General features: G+C 37.1%; 1 protein-coding gene across 1 annotated transcript in view; it reads right to left on the bottom strand.

Annotated features, from left to right (window-relative positions):
- The window catches only part of LOC121859459 (calcium-binding mitochondrial carrier protein SCaMC-3-like), an 86463-nt gene extending 68815 nt beyond the window's left edge, over positions 1-17648 (bottom strand). Inside the window, exons 1-2 of the mRNA XM_042356282.1 lie at positions 17354-17648; positions 14074-14200 (exon numbers count right to left, since the gene is read on the bottom strand). Coding sequence (XP_042212216.1) covers positions 14074-14200; positions 17354-17545 — 319 coding nt within the window. The 5' untranslated portion in view covers positions 17546-17648. The remainder of the gene's footprint in view (positions 1-14073; positions 14201-17353) is intronic.
- Between the last annotated feature and the right edge of the window lie 215 nt (positions 17649-17863).

Genomic DNA, 17863 nt, shown 5'->3' with positions numbered 1-17863 from the left:
GACATTTCACCATCAGAAATATTGTCTCCAGGCAACGACAACACCATGTTACAATATTGATATTGCAATAGTTAAAAGGGTGCTTAATGACCGAGCAGAAATGAGTGTTATGAAAATAAAAATTTCAAGAACTCAAATTTGGGGATCACCTGAAGATTAGACAACCCAGCTTATTTCACCTAAAAGCGAACCCAACCTGACTTTAAGATAAGATCCCTGCAGTTAACCTTACTTGACCTAATCTAACCTTCCCTAATCCCCCAGATAGTGTGTTAGGTTGGTTAATCTTCAGGTGATCCCTGTTCCAACTACAGTACACACACTCTAAGAGCTCCACCCGCCTCGTTGTGTTGGCCACCGAGAGCTCATTGCGTAATCTAGGGGCTTCACTCATAAATATTTATAACCTCGCTCCAATCACTCACCCAAGACCAGTGGTTCTCAACCTTTTTCACTCCATTCTCCCCTTGAGGAATTTTCAACATCCTCGTGGCCTCCTTCATTTTTCTCCCAGAACAGACAAACAGACAAGTGATAAAGACTAAAGAATGATAAAGAAGGACAGATAAATAGGACAAGAGTTAGAATGACAAACAAACACACACATACATAACACGCCCATGCACTCACACATAAAGCACACATACAGTCATACACAAACATGCACACAGGTAAACATTCACACTCAAGCTAGCAAGCTGAAGTGTACTTCCTGTAAGCAAGAACACGCCTCCTTTGACAAACACTGCCCAACTTGGAAGAATGAGAAGAATAGTGAGTCATACCAATTTAACACTAAAAATGGTAGGATTATATAAGTAAAGAATGAGTATGAACAACAATGGCACCAATAAATAAGGAAATAATTAATAAAGGAAGTGTACAAATATTTCACCACATGAATTATGAAACAAAATAAGTAACACCAATTACGGAGTATATTATGCTTGAGTCAAGCTCAAACACAATATATGGTTCAGAGACAATACACTACACTGATTTCGTGATGGTATCCCAGGCCAGACTGAGATAATTAGGTCCTATTACCACTTGCAAAGGGATGACACACGGACACGTACTGAACACGTCAGTTCAGCAGGAACTGGACCTGTGAAATCTTAAATAATCCGTAAAAAATAAAAAATAAAAATAGCACCAGAGTTTGTAAATCTTAAAATTGTATTATCGTCATGATTAAACAAAATGACAAAAATTAATGAAAATTCTCTTCTGCCAAGTCAAAATAAGTAATACAAGTTTTGTTTAATTCAGATTCCCAACATTATTTGGAAACGTACAATTTATAACATCTCGCCGTGGCTCCCCTAAATTCTTGCCGTGGCTCCCCTAAATTCTTGCCGTGGCTCCCTTGGGGGCCATGGCCCCCCCAGGTTGAGAACCACTGGTCTAGGGGATATCCATGCCGCGAGTGTAATATTATATAAATGTTCAATAAGAAATAAAAATAAAATTCTCCCTAAATTTAAACCAAAAGCTTCAATTTCTATCGAATTTTGTAACTATTAAAATGATAAACCAAAGCCTGAAATTCTACCCTCAAACTCCATCTAGTCTTAAACCCCTAGAAGTTAAACCCAAACCTCAAATACCACTGAATCATGAAGCCCCTCACACATAAACAGAACAACAATACGTCTGGGAAAATAAGAGAGCCTCTGATTAAAGACACACGTACTGTACTAAGCTGTGACTATAGACACCTTAAATTAGGTAACTGTAGGCGGGCGTTTATACTCGAGTCCTGGAACATAAGTACATTCAAGTCACTGAAAGTATGGGTACTGGTCACACACAAGCTGGTTATAGTTTAGTTAAGAACATAAGAATGGAGGAAACCGCAGCGGGCCTATTGGCCCATACTGGGCAGTCCCGTTTACACCCAACCCCTATTGCTCATATAAGCATCCAACCTATGTTTGAAGCTATTCAGCGTATTCGAGTTAATGATGATATTTGGTAACTTGTTCCATTCATCCAGAGTTTACCTATTTCACGCCTAAATCTAAATTTGTCTAATTTAAAACCATTGTTACCAGTTCGCTCCTGGTTGGATAGTTTGAGTACCTTTGTAATGTCCCCTTTGTTTAGCCCTGACTTCCACTTATACACCTCTATCAGGTCGCCCCTCGCTCTACGTCTCTCGAGGGAGTGCAAATTAAGATGTTTTAACCTGTCTCTGTACTCAAGGTTCCTAATGCCCGGGATTAGTCTTGTCATTCTCCTCTAATTCTTTCCAATGATTCTATATCCATTCTGTAATACGGTGACCAGAACTGAACTGCGTAATCCAGGTGTGGTCTCACAAGAGCAAGATACAGTTTTAGGATGACCTCGCTAGTCTTGTAACTAACACTCCTTTGTATGAACCCAAGTACTTTATTAGCCTTGTTACGAGCAAAAACACATTGTTTACTTGGCTTGAGGTTCCTACTTATCATTACTCCTAAATCTCAAATACCTTCCATCATCTCATCTAATGTGTCATTGATATATAAATACATTGTCAAATAGTGCAGACAATCTGGAAGGTTAAGGTGAAATATTCCTGTGTATCTCACTGAGACAGCGAGTGGGTCACAGCAAGAGAAGGAAAGTGACCCGTGACACCTCCCACGTTTTCAAGGGAGTGCTGAGTCCGAGAAGTCGTGCTTGACGCAGTCCATTGCCACCCCCAGGCCGACAACAATAGCTTCGGCTGCTGCTCGTTAACTATGTCGCAGAGAACACATCGACAATAGCGATAAGATTGTAGCTCTGAGAAATTCGCAAAGACAATGGCTACGTTTCTCACATTTCAGCAAAAAGCCCAATGGCGGTAATCTACCATTTTTCATGGTGGACAACACTGGGAACTGTGGTCCTATTCCTCTCTTTCAAGCACGTACAATCCCTTTGACTTCCCACAATTAGTGACGGTAGAGAAGCAGGGTTTCAAAGTAAAAAATAATAATCGCCTGCACAGATTGACTAAGATTGAGAAAGTTCTCATTTTTATCTACAATCATTAAGCCGCCAACAGTGGCCATCTGTCCAAGGCGATCAAGGAGTTAGTTCACCATACAACGAAGATCCAAGATTCGTCCCACTTCCAATTCCTGTAAGCACAGCTGCATATGCTCCATTACTCATTCTTGCTACAGAACTTCTCAGTGCCTCAACTGCAGCGTACAGACTGGTGAGAAAATACAGTTATCCTCCCTAGGGAGCACCTTATGCAAGAGGTGATGTCCTGCAGCTCCCTGGACAGTAACTTACCAGTCTCACTCAAGGCCTGCGACCAGAGCAACGCCTTGTTAGCATCCTGTTTAGCCAAGTAAAGCTAAAGAAACCCATGTTTCATCTTCAACAGCTGAAAGACAATATCACTCCCAGGTCGTTACAGAGTCAGGCTGCCCGCACTAAGCACTGTTGCAATTCCAATTCCATTGGTTATCACGAAAATGTTTCTACATATGAGAAGAAATTACTTACGTAAATATGAATACAAACTAGATTTATTCCCATCTATTGATTGGCAAATTACATAGCTATCTGTCATTTCCGGCCAGTCTCACAACCTGGACCCAAATCCCGGATCCAGTTAATGCCTACAGGCCTTTAATTTAAGGTGTCTGGTCGTGAAGCATACGAAGACAGGCTTAACAAAAGCAGGAGTGTGTGGCGGGGGGGAGATCACCCAATCCTGCGCTTTAACACAACAGACGGCCTAGTATATTATTCATAATGTTAACACTGACACACGTTCTCTTTATATACTTCTAGTTTAAAAATTTCCAAAAAAGTTCGGAGAATTCTTTTTGGTTTTCGTATTAGTACTGTACACTGTAAATAATCCCTCAGCGTGGTGCGCAGATTAAAAAAAAGTTCCTATCTTAATTTCAATTAATCTCCTACCACGAATTAAATGAACATATCTAGTTAAGGTAATTTTAGTTTAATTAATGTATAGTATTTTAATGTATTAGATAAAGTCAAACAGCAACATTCTTAACATCATCAGTTACGTGGAATATTCGACCCTTTGTGAATCCCACCCCACGTAGCTCTCTTTCACGGCGACAAAAGAGTTAACACTACACAGTTAAAATATACAAGGAGCTCACTTCAGTAGTGACGTAACGCGACATGGATAATGAGAACTCCAGCCGTGGTGTGTGTATTATTGACGGCGGATGGTGGTGGTTATGATAATAGTGGTGGTGATGGTCGTAGTGGTGGTTATCATAGTAGTGGTGGTGAGGATAGTGGTGATGGTGGGTATGATAGTGGTGGGTGACAGCAAGTCCCCAGTGGCTAGCCTAGGCTGGCTACCCGGGGCACCACTGGAGCTCCGGGTATTGATCCGCCCACACCCACCACGCTCTGCAGTCCACACACCCAACCCTCTCCATCATACCAATTCTCATTATTCCCCGGCCTCTTACCACAACCGTCAATTAAAGTCATTCCACACTCGTTTCTCCACGAATTATGTACCGCCGCGACCTAAAGCACAGAGAGAGAGAGAGAGAGAGAGAGAGATTCAAAAACAGTATTGTATTGTGCCACCCTTGATATCATCCGCCACAGGAAATGAAATGACATAAAACGTTTGTATTTTTTCAACAGCAAGGGAAGTAGCCATGACCTTGGCATAGATGGGTGGGGGGAGGGATCCCTACCAAATGCACTCAATCTGACAAGGTTTCCCAGCAAACGCTCCTATTTTAACAAAATTTCCCCGACTAATGTCACAATCCTGGCGAGGTTTCCCATCAAAAGGTCCCTAATTTTGATATTTCCCTAACACAAGCTCATATTCTTTCAAGGTTTTCCTCACAAAAGACCCATTTATGATATGTTCCCTATAAAATATCCCTATGCTGACAAGGTTTCCCTATAAAATGTCCAATGCTAACTAGGTTTCCCTCTGGTCACTATTCTGACAAAATTTCCCTCACAAACGTCCCTATTAAGACAAGTTTTCCCTAAGACCACTATTGTCATAAGGTTCCTAAAGGTCTCATTTCAAACAGTATCCCAAACTTAGGGTTTATCTTATAAATTTATGAGGTGAAGATTTATTTTCTGAATACAACTTTTCAAGGCCAATTCATCAGGTATGGTAGATTTTTTTTTTTTTTTAAACTAGAGACGTAAATATGGGTTTGCTTTTGGGGTGGGAGTGTCACCTGAAGATTAACTCCCCAGTTTATTTTGCCTTAGAGTAACCACTTTCATGCTAACCTAGGCTTCATTAACTTAACCTGACCTAACCAAACCTAACATAACCTATGCTAGCCAAACTTAACCTAACCTTCACCAAACTAACTTAACCAACAAGGTAGCATTAGAGTGGTTAATCAACAGGTCCAAAAAGCTAAGCTAATTATCAGGCAGTCCATTGTTTCTGTATCAAGAAGTGAGTTTCATGAGTTACAGCAGCACACTCCAACCAAGAGAGAGAAGGCGTAACCCCTTCCAAGGTCAGGGGCGCTTGGGTCTTCCTTGCATAGGCAGATCAATTGGCATAAGCAGGGGGAAGGAAAGAGGGAGGGGGGGAATGCAAGCCTCTAAATTCTGCCAGCCAAGGTTCTTGGTTCCATAAAAGGAGTTTGGGATTAGTTCACCCCCCCCCCACCCCCCGAAGAAAGACAGAGAGACAGAGAAAGAAAAAATATCCATGTACAGTATACATACAACCCTTATAAGAAGTGGTTTGTTCATCTCCAACAGCTAAACACTACAGAAACAAACCACAATGATCTTGTTCCATCTCCTTACCAGCCATTGCAAACTACAGCTCACACAGTCACGTGACCCGAGCTAATTATTTAACAAAAACAAAAATCTGATGTCTTCAATAACTTAATCAGACCAATAGATTACTATACTAATTACAGTAGTTTATTTACTACCCCACACACACACACTGGTTTAACAATAAATGCCATGTTTCCTGTACTGTAAGGGATGCCTATGACAACACTTACGTTAAACCATTTCTCTACTGCACTTCTCTGTTTTAATAATCCATCCAAGGATGAGGTTGGTAGCCTCCTTGAAACAATCATGCAGAACTCCTACTTGAGTACAATGACTTAACCCTGAGTTCATTGTCATAAATCCTCAAGGGTATTGAGCTTAAGGGTAAGTTATTGTTCCCAGGGATTCAGGATCCTACTAAAAAGGTGAAAACTGACAAACAATATTTTACAATGGAAATTAAATAAAAAATACAAATTTCGATCTAAAGACAGGAAAAAAATAACAAATTACCTCAATAACAGAATGAATACTAAAATGCTTTATCTCAGGAGGTGAAGCTGTCACAACCAACCGTTTGATGAGTAATGTACCCGACCAGTAAATATTTGGTCCTATACAGTATTTAAAAAGTTATGAGAACACCAATTCCAAGGTCTTATTTTTTTTCTTGGTAAATACTGTAACTAAAAAATTAATCAACATTAGATATGGGAAAAAATATCTACCATTATCCTCAATTATCACTGTTATCTCTGGTTAAGCAGTCTCAATTATGTTATCTATACCACAAACTTATTTCAAGGCATCACTATCGCATGACAAAACAATACGAACATCACAACACAATAATAATGATTCAGAAAATTGAGATCCTGCATCACTTGGATAATTTCTACGTCTGGCTGGGGGATAAACAGGGGGTTGACCCTAAGCCACAAATTGAGTCGAAAATATTAAAGAATTCTTCAACCTTACACCTCATGGAATGTGTAATCTGGAGAAAATTTACCCAAGGTCAACAGTTCAGACAGTTTATCTTTTTATTTTGTAAAAAATTTTCACATCACAATTAAAATCAATGAGAAATGTGACTCAAGGACTTTACCATATACAGTACTGTAATGCACTGCCGACATAATCAAGGTTTGAGTCACATACAAACTAGTCTTGAAAGTTATGTCATTTGTAGAAATATAAATCTTCCAATAGGTACATCAGCATATAGCAGTGCACAGATATGTTAAAATACTGTAGTAAGTTTACCAATTGTTTGTTAATGTCATGCTCACATTAAACGAAAAAAAAAATTGCTGTTTTCATAGTTATTTTATTTATTCTAAATCAGTATACAGAGGAAATGAATTAAACCACCAAAAGGCCCACTCATGTACACACTACAGAGAGAAACTACACCACAGTTTACCTAATTACTCTGACTGCTTACCGAGGTATGCCGGTTACAACAAACTGTGGACTGAAAAATTGCCGAACTATGAACACCAAGACAGAATTGTAAACACTTAGACAGATGGCAAGGCTATTATAAGCCTCTTGCAACTCCCCAGACCATAATCAGGTTACATTTAGGTGATACGGTATTATTAAATATTTGTAAGTAAAGATAACGTTTATTTAGGAGAGATTCTATCAGATAATACTGAATTACCCCCCGGTAGGTAAGACTATAACTGACTTCAATCTAAATACAGTACAACAATCCAGCTATTTATGAATGACTTTGTGTGGCCTCTCGGTCCCTAGTAAGCATAGTTTTTTACTTGTTATGTGGGTAAAACAGTCAATACATATGGGATGGTTTAACTACTGTACATTCAAGAAACTGAAACTCTTTGGCACCTACCAATTATCCAAATCAATATACTTAACCTTTTGAGAATCGCATGAAGATTAACCACCAGCTTAATTTACCTTAAGATTACCCAACCAACCACCCAACTAACCAACCAACTTAACCTAACCTAACATGTACTATATATCTATTCAATCGTTTCCAGAACCACATACGATTTCGAAAGGGCAATAAATCCATTTCATATTCAGAAGGAAAGGAAGAGGAAAATACTCATATCCATCAAGTTCTCAAAGGCTAATACTGTACTAGCATTTTTCACATCAAATACCTGGAAAACGTTGGACCAGTTTTCTGAGCAAAATCTAAAGGTAATTCTGAAGTGAAAGAACTGATATTGGTCAAAGTGTACTTGAAATACACATAAAACAATTCTCAAATGTTAAGAGAAATTTCCCGTGCAGGCATTTTCTTTTAAGTCTTGCCCTCAACTAATGTTTATATTGTTGACTATTTATACTTATTTCACTATTACATTTTCGTAGTTACTTACTCTTAGGTGATGAAACAGTAATGAATTGTGCTTAAGATTATTATATTAATAAATATTGTTTTTAATCACCTCAAACTGGCAGCCTCTACCTGAACCAAAGGGCCACATTAAATATACTTTATCAATCACTCTGCGGCCCACACAAAGATATGGTTCAAGCCACGGGTTTCTGTATATCAACACACACTTTACACACCAACCCTATTGCTGTCTCCCCCTACAACATAATACAGTACTATGTGAATGTTCCCAAGTGCCAAAACAGTGGAACTTTTCAAAATATGTAATAATGTTTACTCATCTAGAAAATGCACCTACACTGTAAAGTATATTAAAAAAAAAATCTAAGATGGAAGACATAATCAAATTACAATAATGTACAATAACCTGAAAACCTCTGCACCTTGTATGATGAAAAAGTTAGATGAAAATAGTGCTCAACTTGTTACAGTACACTACCCATACCTGTTAAAACAAAAGTAATATCATAAACTTTGATTCCTTATGAAAAACTATTCCCCCATATTCATTTATACAATCTGTTCAATATCAAAGGAGACCCAATATATACGCACTGTAAGGTAATTCCTCGCCAACCTGTGTTTACGAAAAACGTTTTTGAGCACAGCATCCATATTTATATTTTGTACACCATTTTACTGACTATGGGATCCAGTTTCCACAGTTCCTGGGAAATCTTTTAGCCCAGAGCAGCAGGAATGATTACTGGATCAAATCTACCAAGTACAGTAGTCTGTCTTTTTCACTTCACTGTACTGTATATTCCTTAAGAGACCATTTGTTATATCATGCCTATATCCTCTCCCTTCTCAGAATTTTAAATCTATTTGCTTATTTTAATTCTTCCTATTACTGTTAGCGGTATATGCTCTATGGTTCTCTGTGCTGGCAACAGTCATCACTAACACTCTCAGGGTCAGGGTTTGGGGCAGCAGACACACCCCTTGTGGTCTGGGTGTAGCCACCCTGCTCACTGAGCCACTATTGCTTACAAGTGTTTCTACTTTAACTGATACAGTACATGTACATTACAGTACTGTACTGTGCATTCTAAAAATTACAAAACTACAATTATTTTTTATAGTAAATTGAAGGAAAATTAATTCATCTAGAATGAGTTGTTTATATACAGTACAGTATATATTTTTTGTTGTTGTATGAATATTTCTTGGAAAATGCTTTAATGAATAATGTATTTAACTCACGAGTGTACGTGCTTCAGGATAACTGCCAAACGTAAAAAGCAGATACAGTATAAACCTATTCTCACGTGCCAAGCTCTTGTGTGTCTGTGCAGTACTCTGCCCTTGCATATACTGTACCATTATTATCTTATGTAAAAAAAAAAAAAAAAGGCAATACAGTACTGTCCTGTACAGGTATTATTGTTCACATACACAATTTATGAATAAAAGCTGTAATGGATATAAAATCTTCATACACATACAGTACAGTGTTTGCATTTCAACACTTGTATCTGCACAACATTTTAATGCAATAAAATAAAAAACTCAAGTACTGTATTGTATAGCATACACCCTTATACTGTACTGAATACTTATTCTTAAGCTAGAGCTGTACATTAATGAAGTTTAGGTATGTGTCTCGTGGTCATTTCTATTACAGCATTTCCCACTGGACCCAGCCCTTGATAACCACAGTTTTGCAAACCCAGGGAGGATTCTGGAATATTAAATGTTCATCAACTATGGAATCCTACACTAATGTTCTTATGTCTTTGAGCTACTGAAGACGACGCCATAAATCTAATGTAACAGAGAGCACATCATGTGATGCCAAGATATAGGTGTTACAAGTCTGAAGAAAGTCAGCTGAAATAATACAGAAATGTTATTTAGAAGCAGATCAGGTAAGATATGAAGCCTCCGAAATTGTACATCACTACCAAATATACAGTAGTAATGACAAACTGTTGGAAGGGACCATTTTCTTGGCCTTTCTTTCTTATTGCAGAACCAAGCTACATAACAGGAAATTAAGCAAGATAACAACAATAAAATAAAATGATAACAAATTTACTGTTGTCAAACCAACAGGCGGAAGTTGTCAACAAGATATTCAATGACAGGACAGTACCCAGTATAGAGCATTCAGTGAAAGGCTTTAAATGCATGGAGAAAAATTCTAAAATGAGAAGTGAATTCCATTTATGTCTCTCCATACTGTAAATGTAGTTATGGAATGTAAATAATTTGGTGAGGTTACCCTGCATGTCAGGTCAAAGGCTAACAGTTAAAGTCATAAAATAATGGTGACTCCAAAAACCGTTGCCTATAATGTATGTACAGTACTGTACATGATACAGCATAATATTTTCTTAATCTTTCATGCCTTTTCTGGCAATAATCAAATGAAATACCATTCTGTATCGAACACTTCATGAAAAGACCTTAAAATTCAAATTATAACTCAAGAGCAAGACTTAAGAATGTATAAGCAATAATATTTTGTGTGTTCATGATACTGTACATATTCAAGCTGTACAAAGCATTTCATGCAAGGTAGTGACCTTTTTACAAAGTAGTTTATGAAAAGAACTTTGAAAAGTCGTAGATCATAGAAAGAAAGTTATTAAAAACCTTTCTCTTCCTGGGTCTTGTCACACTGCTAAGATTTGAACAAAATCTGTAAAGGTAATATTTAGTTATTAAACTAACACTGTACACATGTAGAGGTGAAATTTTTTAAACACAATGATTTTGTTTCCCATAAAAAAATACTTAAAACAACAATCCCAGCATAGAACAAAATACAAATAAAATATTTCCTTTCTAGCCTCAGCATGGAGTAGCTATTCTACCAGGAATTGTAAGTGACACAGACTGTTATCCACTGTCATTCATTCATTCACTCTAGTTGCAACATGTTGCTAGACGTTTTCTGATAGGGAACTCCACTGAAACACAGAGGACTACCCTGTAAATATCTTAACTTCAGTATAGTGACTGAAGCATTGTATTTCTTAGTCGAGAAATACAAAAGGGAAACCTTACCCACTATCCCCCCGGGATTAACTCCCTCAGAAGAAATCTCAGACAAAGACTAATATTTATCCAATCATTCAAAATGCCACACTTACACCACCGAACAGAATCATTCTTCATAACACAGGAATGTCCTTCAACAGTATGACATTAATACACTTCCCATCTTCCTACGCTCTAAGAAATAGTTAATTGTCAACAAACATATGGACATTTTGGAATGAAACATCCATTGTGTGGATCAACCAAAACTGCTGAACCAGGAGAGATATTTCCAACATTTAGAATATGAATGATACTTTATGTGCCATTAATACCAGATTTTGAAATAAAAATTAATCTATAAATGTACTATTGCAGCACTGACGACAGACAAAGCACAAATTACATAATAGTAGACACCATAGTTGAGAAAATCAATAAGGGATACAGAGGTGAATAGATGACTTAATGGTGTCAGACACTAATGTCATGTGAAGCACCTCAAGAGTCCTGAGAAAGCAGAATTTGAGAAGAGTGGAATAGTCTAGCATACTGTACTATACTGTACTGTATACGGTCTCTCCAGGTGCATGTTCAATATGAGCATACACTATGAGTTTCATGGGTAACTTTTTATAAACATACTGTATTATAGAAAAAATATACTATACTTTACTTTAAAACAAATCAACCATCTTTCCTGAGGTTTTCAAAATAGATGTACCTAAAGTAGAGATCCCCAAGACAAAGGCAGGTGGGCTGGTACAGTCTGGCAGGCTACCAAGACTGCCACACACACTACTCTAAACATCACTCTTGACTTTTATCATGTTCTACACACACCAGCTGACACAGAGTTAGCAAGTTTAGTTTGTGTTCAATGGTACACTATTTGAATGGGATGTGCTCTACAGTACATGTATTGTATAGTCACTGACGACTGAATAAAATAACAATTTAAGTACAGTCTCCTGTATACAAGTATACAATACAATTCTTTATTGTGTAAAAAATTCTCAAAATCAGCAATTCTGTAACTAGCTACAATCCCACAAAAATGTAAAAAAAAATATTATCTTCACAACATTAACTTATTACTGTAGACAGACAGACAGACAGACAGACTGTATTGAAAATGTCATTAATAAGGAATGACAGAAAAATTCTCTTAATAACTACTTCAGCTTGAATTTGCAACAGCTGAAATGTAAGATCACTTACTGGCAAAGGAAGGAACAAAATCTGTTTTGTGAGTTGTTGCAATACAATGGTGCAGCAGCAGTTATCATTTTTATTACCAAGAATACACAATACTGTATGTGCTTGGTCTCCCACACACACTAGAGATATTTATCACTCTTAAAAATAACCACATACAAGTAGGTATTTGCACTCACTGATAACAACACTAACTTCTTTTTTCAATACTGTACTGTATATATATAAACCTCAAATTATTATAATGATATAACAAAACATACAGAGCACTGTGCATAAGCTCACTTTAGAACTGGGGAACAGACATGAATGGTTGAAAATACACACACAACTAGCCTCTACAGAAAAGAACAAAGAAACCCAAATAACAGTACAGTATCCAATTCCTATTTCAACTGCACATAATGACAACAATACAACATTCGTCAAATACTGTACTACTGTATGATTGAATTCACATATTCCAATGATGAAGAAAAACCTGTCAACTATTTTTCTTCATTAGGCCCTGGGTTGAGGTAAGTGTGAAACAGGTCCTCTGTAACACTACACCCACCTAACCTAATGTTTAAAAAGCAGTAATAAATGGGGATAAACAGCTTAGCACTCTCATGGCTTAGCTCTAACTATTTTGAAGAGAATAAGGATGAAAGAGAAAGAAAAAAAAAAGATAGAAGGGTAAAACTCTCAATTCGACAAAAATAAAACGGCATGGAACTCGACCTGTTTTTTTCCTACAGCCGTTTGTCCCTTTCCCAGCCTCACCACCACCCTGCTCTTAGTTTTTCATATACCCTGTTTATATATACAGTATATGTATCTCCTCCCATGTTTTTAACCAGTAAATACATCTACATCTATTTTTATTTCCTATATTAGATATCAATTTAACAGTAAATTCTCTATTGATACTTCAGGATAGGGATCTGAACACTATAGTTTATGTAAGGCCATGTATTTTGTTCTAATTCTCCACTAAACACATTACAAAGTCAAAAAAAAACATCCTGACTTTTTTCATTTTAATTCAAATAATTCTGTGTACAGTATACCAGTGATTGTATACTGTACTATCTCTTAATATCATGACCTGCCAGGATAGTCAAAGTCCAGTTTCTTATAGACTGTACCATTGATTAAATACAAGTATTCAACTAGGGTACAGTGCTGAGAATGTAAGGAACTCTCATCCAAATGACACTACCATCTTCACTACATAAATTAATATGCCTTGCACATCACACTGGCAAGGTTATAAACACACTGAATTAGCGGTGAGCACCAGAAACTTCGTCCCTGTCTACTTGCCAAAACCTGCACATCTTTCACCCATGCAGCCATTTACAACTACCAATACCTTCTTCAAGTCCCCTTAACATTATCATACTAAAAAAAACAGAATATAGAAATGAAAATCAATATTTGTAATATGTCTTCTGTTTTATGATAAAAATATTGTACAGTACTCTACACACTTTGCACACATCAAAACAATAATGGCAATGCTTTTATGTGTCCCTAAAACTGTACTGTAGAAATAAAATTCCTAAGTCTAAAAAATCTATAAAGAAATTTAAACTTCATCATTTACCTACCATTAAAAAGTATTCCTGATGTATGAAATGAAGAAAATATGCACAATCTTCCCAAATGGATAATAAATGTAAAACTCTATTCAGAATTCCATCTACCAGACCAAAATACAATAAACATACCATCACTGTTGGCATCTAAGGTGTGAAAAACTAACAAGAGTCTCTTTTCGTGTTCCTGAACATAGTGGACAAACTCTGCTAGTGACAGGTCATTGCTCTTGTTGACGTCCGCTCGCTCGATCAGCAGCTGTGAAAGGGTAGAATTATTGTTTACAAATTGTATCATTCATTGATATACTGTAACTGTAGAAAAGGTTATTAATACTTCAGAAAACAAGATGCTTGTGACCAAAGTACCCTAATTTCTTATCCATTTAATCTTCTTAATAGCTTCATATAGATGGTAAGCATCCTTCAGACACTGGATACTATGCCTTGAGTAAATATAATAAGGCAGTGTGGCCAATATTGCAGAACTTCCTCAACTACTGTATAAAGTAAAGCATTCATCAACAGCTGGGTGTAAGAAAATATCAATAATACCTGCAGTGCACCAAAACTTGTGGGAGCAGTATATCCATGGTATAAACAGCAGACGGCCACTACCCAATGTGAAACAAGAAACAGGCCTACAGTATTTCAAAACTCTAAAAACCTATTTTTAATTATAATGCTATACAGTACCGTACTGTACAGTACGTACAGTATACCGGTACAAATAGTTCAAAAGGAACACGTGCTTCTTTACATAAAAGAGGCTGAAAAATTAATTCCTGTAATCTAATTCCCAAACGAACATTACTCTATCTACTGGGATTTCACTAAAATGTTAAGTCTCAAAGGAATTTACCGTATGTTTGCTATATGTACTGAACCTGTACACACTTTGGAACATGTTAAATACCAGTACAATACAGTATACTGTATCACTGTACAGTATCTGCCAATATTATTACTGCTAAATCCTCAGGACCTCTTTATCACAAATACGTATGTTAAAATCACTGTACTATACTATTACTGTATATTAATACAGTACAGTATACAGTATCAAGGTTACCCCCCACAACCACCAATGAAGAACATGGCAGCTAGCTATCAATCTTTAGGAAAAATAGACAATATTTTATTGTCTGCTTGCTGTGCCAACCAATGCCACTTATTTTACTAATTCAGGATAAGGGAACCCCTAAATCTAGGCAGATATGCCAATTTTCAGTTACTAACCTCTGCAAACATAATACCGTCCTGGAGTGAGGAAAGAAACCTTTTGAGAAGCAATTAATGCAATATACTGTGCTGTACCTGGCTTTGTGGACTGAAATTATCTATTCCCTATGGTATTATTACTAGGGACTAAAAAATCTCCTGAATAAAAAGAAGAAACAAGAATCCAGAAGTTTAACACAGGACAGAAATTTTCAGAATATACTTGTGGGGAAAAACACAATACTTGTTAATACCTGTACTTAAAAAAACAAACATAAAGGCTTCAAACATACAAGTGGCATTACAGTAAAATGGAAAACAGCAAAGCCTCAGACTCTGATAAATATGTGGAAGAAACTTCAAAAATACTACAAATGGCAAAGATAATCAAAATTTTGAAGGTTTAGAAGAAGAAAATACAGAGCTACATTTGTTAGGGTTGGAGAAAATGAAATTATAGCACTCAAGGTGAAGTACTTGAGTGGTTGGAGGCTGAAGTAGGATATTGTTTTGACATAAAGGTACCAGTGCATGTATCTTAAAAGAGTTCTTTGACCATAATTCCTGTACAGTATATTCAATGACTTTTACCCTTCCTATGAAACACATTCAGCATTAACAAGATAATCCTTCAACCACAGATTTATACTTCTTAAGGCTCTGCCTGAGATACCTCAACCTCCATGGGAACAAAACATTTCTGAGGGTATGAACTCCCAGACCTCAGATTCGAGAATAGTGTTTTATTCTATTACCGTAAAGGAGTGTTGCTGTGATAATGTATCAATGTACTTCAATGGTAAAGGTATTTCAACACAAAACACAAGGTTAATTTCTACATTATGTACTAACTACAGTACAGTACTAACAATTAAGAAAATATCACCAGACTATATGTTTAATTCATATTATCTCTGAGTGAAGCGTATAATGTTTAATTCATTCATATTACTGTACTTTATCCTTTAGAATTTTTCCTTACCTTAAAGTTACACTAAACATATTGTTGCAATCATAAACGCTCATATGTGCTGTACATGGAGGATGAAGAAAGTTGATATATCAGGTTGTAATAATTTTTACAGCACAATTCAGGTAAATTTATATCTTGGCCTCAGCAGGAATTATGTTAGGCTTCCTCTACCACTGTGGCAAATGAAAACAAACCATTATATTAATGAGTAAATAATTAAATAGAAAGGTAGATAGCTATACATACAGTAAAATAGATAAATATAGATATTCTGTAAAATCATCATTTAAGTTCATAATTAGTTTAGCATGTACAGTACTAAACATAGACAAGGCAGGTATAGTATACAATTTCCACTTTACTTATGATTTAAAGTGGAACAACCTGTGATAAATATTGATCAGTGGTTCATCCCTGCTAAAATCAAATATAAATCGGCGCCATTGTCAAAGGAATATGAGCGGTAAAAAGGGTAAAATTGTATTTGTTGCTGCCACCCGAATGTCGAGAATTTTATCTCTGCACTCGATAGTTTAGACAATTCTAAGACACTTTTCTTCAATGATGTTTCCCTCGCAAACAACCTAACCTAACCTAACCTAACAGGGGGGATCTGGCCACCAGGACCACCCCGGTATAATATAGGTCATTTGCGAGGGAAACATCATTGAAGAAAAGTGTCTTAGAATTGTCTAAACTATCGAGTGCAGAGATAAATTTCTCGACATTCGGTTGGTGGCAACAAATACAATACAGTAATATCGAAATACTTGCATAATACAAAGATTAGCCCTAGTTTATTTCACCTGATGATTAATTACCCTAATGCTATCAGGAGGTTTAGGTTATGTAAGGTTAATTAGGATAGGACGGGATGGGTTAGGTTAGGTTAGCATTAGGGTGAAATAAGTTAGGGTTGAATCTTCAGGTGATCCAAAATATCCTGATAAACTCTACAAGATCCATGAATTTTAAATTACTATTATTAAGCTCTCCTTGCATGTACTTATTATACATCTAGTAATTCTTCATCAAACCTTATAGATTTTGTTTCAATATTAATAATTATTGGTGATATTTTCCATAACTACCCACGCAAGAAGAGTTCAAGGTTCCCCATACTGTGCAGATACAACCCCAACATAGTGAGACCGGCCAGCACCACAGGCTAATGTAATAATGCTAAAACATCAGTCATGACCCCGTTGGATTACACACCTCGGCGTAGCCAGGAACTTGAGGGAATTTTAACTTCTTTAAGCCCTCAGATAAGTCATTTACATCAATCCTGCCATCACCATTCGTGTCTAACTGTTGAAACAACGCACCCAGTCTCTCCTTTTCCTCACTGGGAGACTCGTACACATGGTGTATGTGAGGCCTAACAGGGGTATCCGTCTTCCCTGGCATGTTCAGTTATGTTTGAGAGGCCACACACGTTAAAGGTCAAAGTAGCCGTTAGAGCGTCCGTCTCATAACACTGGTCACACACGACTGTCAGGGGGCGCTCGAGCACCCTTGCCGAGCAGCGAACACGACGCAGCGGGCGAGGCTGGCGGACACCGGCGAGGGGGGGGCCAACACCACCCTCCTACCATGAACACTAGCGGACGACCATCTGCAAATGAATACCAATGTGTCAACACCACCATGTCAACTCCAGCGTGTTAACACCAGTGTGTCAACACCCGAACATGTAAACATTAATGTGTCAATACCAGTGTGTCA

This window comes from Homarus americanus, unplaced genomic scaffold (assembly GCF_018991925.1).
Source record: "Homarus americanus isolate GMGI-L3 unplaced genomic scaffold, GMGI_Hamer_2.0 scaffold7626, whole genome shotgun sequence".
Taxonomy (NCBI): domain Eukaryota; kingdom Metazoa; phylum Arthropoda; class Malacostraca; order Decapoda; family Nephropidae; genus Homarus; species Homarus americanus.
The sequence above is the reverse complement of the archived record's forward strand: the minus strand, read 5'-3'. Positions and strand labels throughout refer to the sequence as shown.